The sequence below is a fragment of the Poecilia mexicana genome, unplaced genomic scaffold (assembly GCF_051168715.1).
Source record: "Poecilia mexicana isolate PSO_F unplaced genomic scaffold, ASM5116871v1 scaffold_5, whole genome shotgun sequence".
Lineage (NCBI taxonomy): Eukaryota > Metazoa > Chordata > Actinopteri > Cyprinodontiformes > Poeciliidae > Poecilia > Poecilia mexicana.
Genome location: NW_028263374.1, coordinates 9,392,467 through 9,405,892, shown reverse-complemented (window position 1 = coordinate 9,405,892; position 13,426 = coordinate 9,392,467). Strand labels below are relative to the sequence as shown.

Sequence of the window (13,426 nt, the reverse complement as noted above, 5' to 3'; positions counted from 1 at the left end):
AGCCGCAATAATTAACTTTATGACTCGGGTAATTATTGATTGCACTCATGATCCAGACGAAGGTGCTCGTTCCGATCTCCTCTCTGGCACATCCGCCCGCAGTTCGCTGTATAAATAGAGGAATTAAGCGAGGCTCTTGTTGTTACGCGTTTACCAGCTTACATTGTAATTTATTTAAGAGCTCTTAATTGGACTAGTTACTCATTTGGCCCTCGCCGGTCCCACAGCAGAACGGAGCTCGATCACCGCACGCTGGGGCATGCTGGAGTATGGAGCTACAGAGACGCACTGTACACAGCCAGCTGTTTGATGTCTGCAGCATGCCAGCGTATGCTGCACCACACAGCATAAATAAACACAAAAATCCCCCAGTGAGAGGACAGATCGACACACAGGAGACCTTATTTCAGGCTAATCAACTATTAATGTTGATTTGAAATTCAGTTTCTTTTTTTTTTTTCCTGCAGGCTCTTCTCTGCAGTTATTTCTGGCTGAATGGATGTTTTAAGCAGGAAGAAAGAAAGCGAGAACAGACGTACTTGGATGAAACTGAGCACCATATTTTCACCATCTCCACTTCCCCACGCGCACACATGCTTGCACGCTCCCCCCCCCCCAAACAGCTGGACCTGAATCTCAGAGGACCAAATGGGTTGCTAAGGCGATGTATTAAATGAGGCCACATAAATGTATGTCAGTGGGTTCTGCCTGGCTTAGCACTCTCCACAATAAGTGCTAATGGAATAACTATAAGATGTATAAATGATCCTTGCTTTAATTCATAATAATGTTGGACCTCATCGCCTGCCCATTCAGCCCAATAGATTATGGAAATAGCTCTAATGACTATTGGAACAATGAGCTGAAAGGCATTATCATTCAGGGACGCGTCAGCTTTGGAATAGCTGGCACTGTGCTTTTGCCCTTTCACTGACGATCTGAAATACCAACGGCCTTGCATTCAATTAAAAGAAGAGAAATGAAGAATTACACCCGAGCTTCGTGGAACATTAATAACACACTTTAATGTGGTAATAATTATCCGCATCAAAAGGTGCAAAAGCCTTTAGTTCGGGTTGAATTATATTAAATAAAAACTAGCATCTCCTATTGTGTATACCGAGACAGCCTTAAATCTGAAGGCTTCCTCCCCCCCAACAGACCTACTTCATGCATAAAGACAAAGCAGCAGGATTACAATGTTTTATTTTTAGCTTGGCAATGGATGCAGAGACAAATGAATGTTAACCATTCAGTTGTGAAATCTTTGGTAAAAGTTATTCAGGTAAACAATGCCACAAAAAAAATAATAAATGCATAAAAAAAATGGAATACAATATTTGCCAAACATGACCATACAATCAGGACCTCACATCTATTTTAAGTTGATTTAGCTTTTTTGAGTTATTTTTATGCATCACGTATCCTAAACATCCCTACAACACTTTAAGGAGACAATAAAAGCAGCATGGGAGAATGTTATGTTATGCATTTTTGGGGGCGGGGGGTCATATGTATAGTGTAACACGTTAGTTAAAAATATATGCAAATAAATTTGATGTCAAATAGAGCAGATGGAGGTTACAAGTTAAGCTCACATGAGTGTGAGGCTTTGGTTTTCAGAAAAATATGCGTGCAAATATGTCTGAATGATTATGTGCAGAATACATACAGTAAATCCTATTCACTGCTGAAGGATTGCATGTATTTAATGGTGCAACAGCACCCTCTAGTGGTCGAAGTTACTATGAAGAAAACGCCTTGTCATTATTAGAGTATTATTGCATTAGTAAAGTGATTAGAAATAAAAGTGATTATTTGTTTATATAGCAAAACACATCAACAAAGAAAAAAAGTCTTGCATAAAAGAGAAAAAAATACACTGGCCACTAACAAAATAGTTCCCCATTCATTGTTTTAGTTGAGTACTTGGCGTGTGCTGGCTTGACATGTGGTTACAATCACAACATCTCACAAAAAGCATAATTTGTTCAAAATGGTTGCTTGGTTACGAAAGGCTTCAATGTTTCTATAATTACAAAGAAGAAATCAAAGCAACAAAGTATTAGTGATCAAAGATAGCAAGTCAAATTATATTTTTGAAAGGAAAAAAAAACATGGAAAATTCTTTAAAAATAATAATAAAAAAAAAACACTCAAAAAATTGTCACATTTGATTGCACAGTCATTTTCCTGCATGATTAGACAAAAATGTAGCTTGTTTTTGTAGTCAGTAACATTCAAAATGTTCAGGCTTTCCTGCCTTTACTTCAGCTGTGGAGAAGCGAAGAAGCTTCCCTGACGGTTGGAGGCTGACGTGGCTTTGCTCTTGCTCCCAAATCTAAGAGTTTGAAATCAAAGAGTTATAAAATGGACAAACAATATTTGCAGTTTAGCATTAAAAATAATGTAGTTATACACTAAAAAACATGGAAAAAATAAATAAATACTGTGGATAAATGTCAGCTGTTCTTGCTTTAATACACATAGTGAAGCTGCAGGAAAATTCTGAAACTATGCAATAATAATATTACATAGACTAGTCAATTTAAATATTCTGATTAGATTAGAAAAAAACAGTCAAGTCTTGAACCTTTCCACATTTTTTCCAGCTTACAAACCCACAAACTGTAATGTACTGTTTGTGATAGACCAACGCAAAATAGTACACATCATTGTAGAGAAGAAAAACAATCATGTATATGTATTCAGCTTATTTACTCAATACAATCTAGTGAGTCAGCTGAACTTTTTCATCTGGATGCAAAACAACATGTGGGACATGATGAAAAACATCTCACCCTGACCGCACATCCTGCATGGTAGATATTAACCAATATCAGGCCAGAAGGGATGGAAGATGAATAAAAATCAGTTCAAGAGAGCAAACGACCAGACTAAAATGGAAAGATTTACATGAAAGCATATTTGTGTATTTTAAAATGTCCCAGTCCAAACCTAAATCCATTTGATGAGATGTGGCAAGACAAAAAAAAAAAAAAAAAAAAGGAAAATGTTCGCAGACACTCTTCAGCCAGTCTGACAGAGCTTTGGCTACTTTGCAAAGAGGAATGGGTAAAATGTTTAGTTTCTAGATGGCTAAATCTGGTAATTCACCAGAGGACTGAAATGTACTTTCATTATTAACTCTGGGCTGCTAAATACAAATGTACCCCACACTTTCCAGATTTTTACTTAAAAAAAAAAAACTATTGAAAACCACAAATCGTTTGACTTTACAACAACGTACTAAATATGAACAGACATTTGTAACTGAAATGTGAAAAAAGTTAGAGTGTGAACATTTCCATAAGGCACTGCAGGTATGTTTCATCTATAGGAAAAAAAATGCACTACAGTGTAAAAGTGTACAAGTGCTTACATGGTGGTGCTGGTGAGGGTCTGCATGACCCGCTGCGACAGTGAGCTGGAGGACGGCGTTTTGGGAAGCATCTGGTGTTCTGGGGTCGTCACTGGTCCCAGTATGCTCACTGGAAATTCAACAAACAGGAAGAACTGGTGTCATTAACATAAATACCCCCTCTTTGCTTGGTACAGAGAAATCTGAAACCGGTGTTAGAGCCTTGGGGATTGATTGAGGTTTTGTGGGTTGGTTTGCATATCGATGGTGCTGGGAGGAACTGAAACAAGAACATGAAAAGCTTCCTTGAGTTGTCCCAAAAACTAGAAGGAAACTTAGAGGTTGGGCTTTTTTTTGGCTTTGGCTCTCAAAACAGAAACAAAAGTATTTTTAATGCGACTTCTTAAAGAGAAATATCTTTTTCTCTCCATTAGTGTTTGGCCTGGTGTGAGTTGACATGCTCAATTTAATATGTGTTCCATTTTCTGAACGCTTTAGTTTCTTACGTTTTTCCTCTTATAAGTTAAATAACTCCAGAGAAACTTTCACAGGCTTCACGTTTGATTTAAGCACAAAACTGTATTAAACTGTAAAAAAATAAATAAATAAAATCCCATGGAAACACCGACGAAAACCCCCTGAAACCGTTATGTGATATGCAGTTAACAGGTTGACAGTAAAGCAGACAGGAGCCCTGAAGCGCACAATGGAAAGGCACCAGAAAGTCAAGAAGAATACAACAGGGGAAAACTTTTCCATTCACCCAAAGTTGTCAAAATCTACTTAGCTAAAGTATCTCAAAACTCAAGAGATTTACTATTTATTTTTATTTTATCTCATCAGTGTGCAGTGATCCACCTTTGTGGCTTGGAGTGTCGGTGTTCCGAGGCGTCTCCATGTCTACGTTATCGGGATGGGCAAACCGGCTCCAGTAGCTCCCAGGAATACTCAGCAGGCGCTCCACGATCTACGGAAACAGAAAATGAGCTGCTTTCTCCGTCACAAAACCTTCAGAGAGCCACAACTCATCAATCAAACCAAAAGTAAAAAAATATGAATTACCTCAGCTGTCAACATTAAACACTTCTAAACTAAAAAAAGTAAGGTTGAGAGTATTGTTGTTCCTGACTCACTTTAGCTCGCTCATCTTTTATTTATTTAGGCCATTTTTAACCTTCCCATACACAAGTCAAAAAAGAAAACATACACAATGCTACAAAAAACAAAACAAAAAGAAAATACCAAAGGAAAAGAATAAAAGAGAAATAAACTCAACTTAAATTCATATCAATGGCAAGAACACAAAGTGTAGACAACTTTACCCTCGGTTGTCTGCTGGTATCATGCAGGATGGTCATGGGGTCTGGGTCAGGAACGGCATGACCTACCAGCGTGGGACCAAAGACCCTGGCCAGGTTGCTTACATCCATCTTAGTGTCCATACTCTGAGACACCCTAGAGAGCAAATACAGAGTTTTAAGTAAAATTAAAGTTTGTACAATCCTGACAGAATGAAGCTGTGCACGATAAGCTGCTGAAAATTACTTGTGCAGGTGAATCATCAGGCAGGCCAGTGTGTCCCGGTTAGGTGGGGGAAGCTCACTGATGGCCTGATACAACAGGGCGAGGCTGTTGTCGTCATCTTGTATCTCTACACAGAAACATACAGTTCCAATAAACTGATGGATAACAAACAAAACAGCCAGTTGCTGCTGAAAGTCTCAGAGACTCACCGGCTGCTTCCATGAAGACTTTGTTGAGGCGGAAGGTGAGAAGTGGCTCGGGCAGATTTCTTAGGAAGTCTTTGAGGACACCGGTGATGACATTGATGTCCTCGACTTTATTAAGAGAAGGCAAAGTCTTGCCTCGGACCAGCTTCTCTTTTAGCTCCTTCACCTGGCGCTCATGGCCAGAGACTCTGTAAAGGCCAACCTGCAGGAACGGAAAGACTAACTGTACCTCAGCCGGCATCGTGCTCAACCTGTGATACCATAGCAACACTCAGGAGAGGAGTCATCTAAAGTATCACTACAGGGGAGAAAATCACAGTGGATGCAGAAGCCATTTAGTGCAAAAGTTTTTCTTTGTTATGTTACAACCTTATTACAAGATGGTTGAAAATGATTTTTCTCCTCAAAAATTGTATATGCAAACCCCTTAATGATAAACTGACGCATTTCCAGCCTTTGCTGACGTTCTTCCAGGTGTGTCCTGGTTCCACTGATCATGTTCAGATGTTTTCATATTGTCTGGATTACACAAAAATGGCACACATTTTTCCAAAATCCTTACTTTTTGTGTGGGTAATGTGGGAAAAAAAAAGTGTATGGGCTGAAAACTCAAGCACAAGATTGTATGTTGTTCAGAATATAAATTCTCTGGTCTTATGAACATAAAATACAACTTCGAACCCGAGGATCATGACTGGACGAAAAAAAAACTGCTTATCGTCAAGGTAACACCATCTTTACTGTAAAGCATGGTGGCTCATTGTGTTGCAGGGATGCTTTTCTAGAAAGACATCCCCAAATACAGCAGCCAAATATAAAGAAAGCCTGCTCTGGAACTCTAATTAAATCAACAAATTACCTCCATACTCTTAAACATCTCTGGAAAGACTTAAAAATAACCATCTGACTGCAGCTGAGAGAATTTGCAGAAGATAACGGTACAAAATAGTGATAATAAAAGCAAGGTGTGCCTCGCTTGCAATACCTGAGAAGATTTGAGGTAGTCTTTGCTGCAAATGTGCTCCAAAATATGTTGAGCAAAAGATAAATCCTGTCTCGTTTTAATTCAATTTTAAAAAAATAGATTAATTCATTTCGTAACATAACAAAAGGTGAAAAAAATCAAAATGCTGGGAATGGTCCACATGCACAGGTTCATGAAACTGTTTGTTTCTTCTATTGTCTGACCTCATGAAGGCCTCTGCGTTCAATCTCTTTGATGCAGTAGATGACCAAGGCCGGGATCCTTGGGGAGCTGGTGGGAGCAAAGTCAGCCAGTGTAGTCTGCACAGACAGGAGCTCAATGAGTACATGACCTGAAAATCCTTGTTGGAGTCCATTTATCAAATGAGTGTTTTTATATACAGCATCAAATAAACTTCATAAAACTAGCCTCAAGAGTGAGGTATAAACTAATAATCTAAACACCTGTGTTATTATTTTTTGCAGTTTTTGTTGTTTTGTTCTCGTTTATGAGAGGAGTCGCCTGCCTGGTCAGGATGGTCATTTATGCCCACAGGGGGGACATTTTGAAGTAAACGGAGTCGACCTCAGCAGATACCAGGAAGACCAAACACATAAAAACAAAGTTGCTCCATTTTGTTCCTTTGTTCTCACAGTGGATTTAGAAATGTCTTTCAGAAATCTCAAAGCGAAAGGTAAATGTCTCCATTGTAATAAACATCATGAGTGTTGTGTGGAGTAAAGTTGGGAAAACATTTTACAATCTTCTGCCTGAACTACGGCTCAAACAATTAACTGGATTAATTGTGATGAATCTGTTATTGAAATAATTTAGCAATCAATAAATAATTACCTATATACTCAAAAATAGCCATTTGCTTTAAAAAAAGAACATATTCAGCTATTTTTTTAAGCCAAAACAGTGCAAAATATTTATACATTTTGTAATTAACATTAAAAACACTTTTATCTACAAATATTTTTCACTCAAAACTCAAGTGGCACAGTTAAAGCTTCGTCTAGTTCAAATTCACCAAAGGAATTCTGTTATTGCATTTTAAATAAAAAATCTGCAGAATATGGCTTTTTTTTCATCTGATTAATTGATTTGTTGTCAGAATTATAGAATAATCAATAACTAAAATAATCATTAGTGTGCAGCCCTAGCACAATCACATATTGTAAAAAAAAAAACAAAAACACATAAACAGAAGGGAGTAGCACAGGAATCCAGTCTGTCTCTCTGCTTTACCAGAATATAGGCCTCAACCTGACTGAGAAGCTTTAGCATCTGCCATGTAAAGGAACCATAAATGAAGCGATCAGAAACATACCTCTGTTCCCCTGATGGGCGTTTCAAGAGCCGAGGGATTACACGGCAGGGGGCAGTTATCCCGGCACTCCGGATGGGTCACAATCCTGCACTCCTGGCAGCGAAGATAAATCTTGCCGAACTTTGTTCTTCTTCCACAAGGTGCACAGAACTCAGACTTGATCACCTGATAGATAGATATGTAGTTCATTAAAAATTTGGTTTTAGAATGAAAAACAAATAAGGAGAAGAACTTAGTCCAACCGTTTTGGGGATGAAGTGGTGCTTCTTCCCTCCTTTAATTTGAGGAGTCTGGAACTGAACTGGGGTTTCAGAGACCGGCTTGCTGGGGGCTTCACTGGCAGTCTCATAGTGGTCAGTGGTGGTTGTGTCAGCCAATGCTGGAGATAATCATTTTGTTGGTCAAATGGCAAAGATCAGCCAAATTAAATTTAACCACACATTTCGCTTTCATTGATAATAAATTGCTTTGTGAGGAAGAAGTGAAACAAAGAGAACAGTCCTCACCACTCCTCCTCCTGCTGCGGGTCCAGTAAGGCACCGTCTCGATGGTGGAGACCGCCTCGATGCCGCCGCTCGCAGGCAGAGTGATTGTCGTTTTGGCCACGATAGACTCATTATTCTGAAGCGTAATAAAGGAGACATTTTATGTAATTTTTGTCAAGAGCAAGCTGAACTTTTAAAGAACTAAAACAGGTTGTGTTTAAAATCTCATGGAGCCCAGCGGGCTCTGGGGGGCAGCATTACTCTTTCTGATGTACGGCCTGTGGAGCGAGGCTTCTTCACTGCTTGTGGAGGAGCATCTGTGAGTTTTCTAGAGGAACGCTGAAGTTTCAAAAGTAAATTGTGCAAACCAGGAAAATGAGAAATCAGAGTCAGTGAACTGAATCGATAATTAGATCTCAAAAAAAAAAAAAAAAAAAAAAAAACGGCTGAACTATTAGGTCATCAGTGGGAGAAAACACAGTTGAAAAGGATGAGTAATGACGTGACTCACTCGTTTCGGCCGTTTGCGGAGTCTCACATTCTTCATCACAGAAGAATCCCAGTCCTAAAGGAGAGAAGGCAGTGTAGAAATATTGAGCCACTTTATTAAAGAGGTCTTTAAGTCACAGCTGCTGTAACTGTTTGACACAGAAAGCTTACCAGAGAGTCATCCGTTTGGTCATAGCTGATATCTGACAGCAAGGATATTGATTCCTCAACTCTACTTAGTCTGTAATATAAAATCAGCATCAGTGAACAAACCATGTGTGCTAATGGCTACTTAGAGAAAGGCCACATTCAGTGTTAGAAGACAATTTTCACACATTACAGTTGATTTACATGTCATGATGCAGAACAAAATATAAAATTATATTTTTGAAAGGTTTGGAAAAAACTAAAACAGAAACAGTTTGTGGTATAATTTGACAAAATGTCAAAAAGTTCAAAAGGTGTGAATACTTTTGCTATTTGGAATTTCTTTTTTTTTTTTTTTAATCGAACTTCCCACTTGGCATAATAGCACTACCTGGAGCACCACACAAACTCCATCCCTTATTATCTAAGGAATTTGGCTGCAACACATGCAGCAACTTTTCAGACCATGTTGCGTGAGGCTGACCTTCGGCTGGAGTTGAGGTTGGTTTTGGCGTCTTGCGCTGCCTGCGAATGGGTGCTGAGAAAGGCCAGGGCTGACCGCTGCTCCTCACTGAGGTGAACACTGCTGCCATTATTCTCTGCGATCAGCAGCTCCCGGATCAGCTGTACCTGCCGCTCCTTTTATCGGCACAAAGCAGCAGGATGACAGGGACAAGTTAATGCAGATGAATTGTTTTTTTGTTTTTTTATTAAAATTGACACCATAAATTACTTTTTCTGTTGTTTTTTTTAAATACAATAAACTATACAGAACTCTACAAACAGAAAACGTAAGAAATCAGTTAGACACCAACTAGTTTCTCATAGACGGCCTCTGCCTTCTGTCGTCGACGGATCTCCACGTCCACCTGGTTTCGCGCGTGTTTTAGTTTGACCTCCAGTGCCCCTCTCTCTGTTTCCACTTTGGCCAATACTTCTTTGCAAGAAACCAGCTCTTCACCTGCCAACAGCCACTTCTTACGACAGTCTTCAAAGTTCACTGCCATCTGGAGGAACTCTGCAGGGCAGGAGAAAAGTGCAAGAGACTTACCAACAACATGCATTTTAATTAGCCAAACAAAATATTAAATTTATTATCACAGCAGCACTATGTAATACATCAAAATCGCAAAGGTTTGATTGGATGAAATTTTTATTTTATCTTCAATTATGCTCTGCAACCCAGTCCTACACACTTGGCCATTTTCAAGGACTTTCTCTGTACTGAAACTGAATTTAGTGACCGAGATGCTGAAGCTTACAAAAAATGTAGAAACACCGCAATGACGTAAAATAAAGGTTTGAGGGTTGATGCAGCAAAATCACAAATATTGTAATGAATTCAAGACATGAGTAGCATGATCTTGCTTTTTAGAATGCGTCAATAGAATGGCAACAGAATTATCGGATTCACAAATGCCATTTGAAAAGCACAAATAAAAAATAGAAGTTATTATGGAAAAGAAATACAAAGTTTATATAAGAGGAAACTAAAAGATAAAGTATTTGTCGTACTGTTTCTTTTTTGCCGCACTTATCCAGACCTGGAAACCGATTCAAACATTTCCAGACAGTGTAGCAAGATTTACTGTTGTAGCAGTAAGCAAGCTAAGTAAACTAGAGTCGGCAAATACCAGACTGAGGTCTGGTGGTAACTTACGTGGTTCAATGTTCTCATTCAGAGCGTCCAGGTGAGCTCCGAGACTCTGAAACTGGTTGAACAGGTTCACAACGGACATCTCCATGTTGTATCACTGAGACTGTTAGCAAAAACAAATGAGTTACTGAGCTAGGAATGTATCTGTTGTTGTACGTGATATGCTCTTTGTTTTTCAGCTACATTGTTTTCCAGTAGCCCGAGCAATTGCTAGAAAGTACCATTTCAAACATTCCGTTTATATACAGTTAGAGCGCAAAATACATCGTAAAACTACATTAGACATATTTAAGACAGACATAAACTTTTTAAAAAGTTTTAAAAACTTGCTAGTGTGCGTTAGCACCCAGCTAACAGTTTATCTCGACATTAATTAATCACGTCAAAAACCACAAATCAGTTACCTGTCCAATATACAGTCCGTGGGATAGTTAGATGGACGTGTATAATATTTGTGTCCTCAGCGGAGATCTGGTCGTGTGTTAGCACAGCATCAACACTGCCACGCCTGGCAGAGCTTCCACATTCCTTCAGTTCAAAATCAGCGCCGGTTTTCTTCTTCGTCAGCTAAAAGCTGGCGTCAGGGAACTCTGCCGCCCCCACACAGCCAGACTTGTAACTGCATAGAGGACGGCAATTAGTTTCTGTCAAGTGAATAGATAAGGATATTTTAGATGTGGTTCTCTTAAAGAACTACGGTATTATAATAATGAATATCTTACCTACCTGTAGTAAGTAGATTTTTAATTTGGAGTAATTTTGATGGGTCTTTCACACCAGGAAAGGTTTACCACTGTTCCATGCTTTCTCCATTTAATGGGTTTTTCATTTTGGTTTACTGGAATCCCAAAGCCTTAGAAGTGGATTTGTAAGCATTTCCAGACTGACAGAGTTGAATGATTTTGTTTTGCTTCTCTTCTAGGGTTTATTTTCAGGCCATTTATGTAGGCGATTTGAAGTCTTTCATTTATTCATGTTAGACGCGTTACATTTACCGTAAGTGGTCTCTTGATTATTCAAATCAGGCAGTAATGAGACCTGGTTGTGGCTCAAAAACTAGAAAAAATGTGATTAATCACATATGTCCAGGTTGGTTTGACTAGCTTTTTTCCTTTAAGGTATGAAATCCATTTGATGACAGAAGATACTCAGAATATCTTTTGTCTCGTGTAAGCATTTGTTTGGTGAGCTGAAACATTTCAGTGTGACAGAGAATTTAAAAAATATGTAATTTCAAGAAACTTTATTTTGAATCTAGTTTCTTTATTTGACAGTCTGGATCATCAATTGGCTTTGTAGCTGGGGTAAAGTTTACAGAAACATTAAAAAAGCATCTGTAATAAATTATAATGTTCCATTTTGTCTGCAACTTCTTAAACAGCCCTGAAGGATTTACATTAGATCCGAAGACAGATGTATAATATAATAACACTACTAAGTAAAAGGGTACTCTTGACCTAGATTACTCCACCATGTTTACGTGTTTCAATGTAAGGTGAATCGTAGGGAGAAATTATGCGTTTAAGCCTGTGAAGCAGCCAATGTTTGTGTGTCATTGTCTTCTTCCTGGCTCTTGGGATGTGCAGGGCAGCTTCATTCATCAGCCACTGCTGGCATATCTGGGTGAAGCAACCACCTTGATGTGCAGCATTTAATAAGAATAACACTCTCACCCACATGCAGAGTATTAATTGTCCATATATACATATATGTATCCAGTAAACCATTTGAACATTATGTTAATAGACTGCAGCTATTTTGTATGCATCTGTTTGATTTTTCTCTTTGCAGTACACTAGTCATCTGATTTAGCATCATACTGTGTTTTTCCCTCAAGTACAGCATGCATCCCTACTGAGCAGTGCAGGTCCATTATTGTTGATTTGAGATAATAGGATCTGTCAGTCAATACAGCCTTTCTGTTTTTATCAATAATTCATGTCTACAGGTACATTTCCTGCAGTCAAGGATCATTTAGCTCCTAACACTCTGTTTTACACTAGTCACTGACTGACTCTTCAAATCCGAGAGGGAACTGTCAGTATGCAGTACCTTGCAAATGCATTCAATACCCTTTATGCTAATTCTCTCAAAGAAAACCCTGTGCGATCAATTGCCTTCAGAAGTAACCTCATTTATATAGAGACCAGTCCAAATACGTAGATGTAATCTGATGCAGCAGCTCTTTGGGATAGAGAATATTAGTGAACAAACAATCATAAAGACCAAGGACTACAACAGGCAGGTCAGAAAGAAGTTTGAAGCACATTTAAGTTCTGAGCATCTCCCAGATGCTTTTTCCACATCAAAATATGGAAAAAGCATAACTCATCTGCAAACTTTGAAGAAGCTGCAGAGATCTACATGTCAAGTGGGAGAGTTTGCTGATGACACAACTACTGGTCATGCACCTCTAATATAGCTTTCATGTGAGAGTTATGTTGAAAGAAAGTCAACAAAGGTCCAAGTTTGCTCCATCCCCCTTAAAAACACATAGGGGACACCGCAGACAGGTAGAAGGTGCTTTGGTAAAATAAGGACAAAACGGAGCAATTTGGTCAACATGCAAGGCATTACGTCTGGTGGAAAGTCAACAATGCATGCTGCTCTGCACACAATCTGGGGAACTCTTTTCTTCATCAGGAACAAGGAAGCTGGAAGCTGGATGGAGCTACAGTAGATACAACGGTTTGAAAACTGTATTTAGCTCCATCTGGCTTACATGAAATCCATGTATCAATTTCCTTCAGCTTTACAATTATGCACCATTTTAAGTTAATCTATCACATAGATCCCAATAGAAAAACATCAAGAGTTCTGGTTTGAGTGTGATAAAATAAAGGTTTTTCCCTTGAACATTTGTGGAGCACTTTTCGGAATAAGTCTGCAAAATAGTTGCAACTGTTTTGCCACTTTTATGCAGAAAGATACTATAAATCAACATACTTTCACAAAATTATGAAGCATTGCAGACCAGCAATATTTACTGCAAAGGTACGGTTGTTCTTTGTTTGCATGTGTAAAAAGTATAAATATAATACAATGAAAACGTCCTAGTTTCAAATGACTTTAAATTTTCCAGAGGGTGTAAGATGTAGCAGGATCCACTAATACATGGAAGTTGAAGTGGAAGCACCTGCAGATTGTGCTGACTCCTGGGTCTGCCCTCCTCAGTGGAACCATTGGAAGGGTAATGGATCCATAAACAGCCTCATGGGTAACACTTGGCAAATATGCAGCTGAGCTACTAAGGACTGTGT

At 38.8% G+C, this 13,426-nt stretch overlaps 1 protein-coding gene across 1 annotated transcript; it reads right to left on the bottom strand.

Annotated features, from left to right (window-relative positions):
* Positions 1-1,189: 1,189 nt before the first annotated feature.
* LOC106928898 (rac GTPase-activating protein 1-like) lies at positions 1,190-10,749 on the bottom strand. The gene is made up of 17 exons (XM_015005465.2): positions 10,571-10,749; positions 10,170-10,269; positions 9,325-9,527; positions 8,994-9,148; positions 8,534-8,603; positions 8,385-8,438; positions 8,135-8,212; positions 7,895-8,009; positions 7,631-7,767; positions 7,389-7,553; positions 6,280-6,375; positions 5,095-5,293; positions 4,907-5,012; positions 4,684-4,816; positions 4,220-4,328; positions 3,383-3,491; positions 1,190-2,341 (listed from the first exon to the last, which is right to left on the bottom strand). The coding sequence occupies exons 2-17, from the start codon at positions 10,252-10,254 to the stop codon at positions 2,266-2,268; spliced, it is 1,890 nt and encodes a 629-aa protein (XP_014860951.1). The 5' UTR covers positions 10,255-10,269; positions 10,571-10,749; the 3' UTR covers positions 1,190-2,265.
* Positions 10,750-13,426: the final 2,677 nt, after the last annotated feature.

Excerpts from the sequence above, each read along its gene's own strand:
- LOC106928898 (XM_015005465.2), bottom strand. The coding sequence starts at position 10,254 with ATGGAGATGTCCGTTGTGAACCTGTTCAACCAGTTTCAGAGTCTCGGA. Across the intron at positions 8,439-8,533 it reads ACCAAACGGATGACTCTCTG|GACTGGGATTCTTCTGTGAT; the intron begins GTAAGCTTTCTG and ends TCTCTCCTTTAG. Across the intron at positions 4,329-4,683 it reads ATACCAGCAGACAACCGAGG|ATCGTGGAGCGCCTGCTGAG; the intron begins GTAAAGTTGTCT and ends CTGTTTCCGTAG.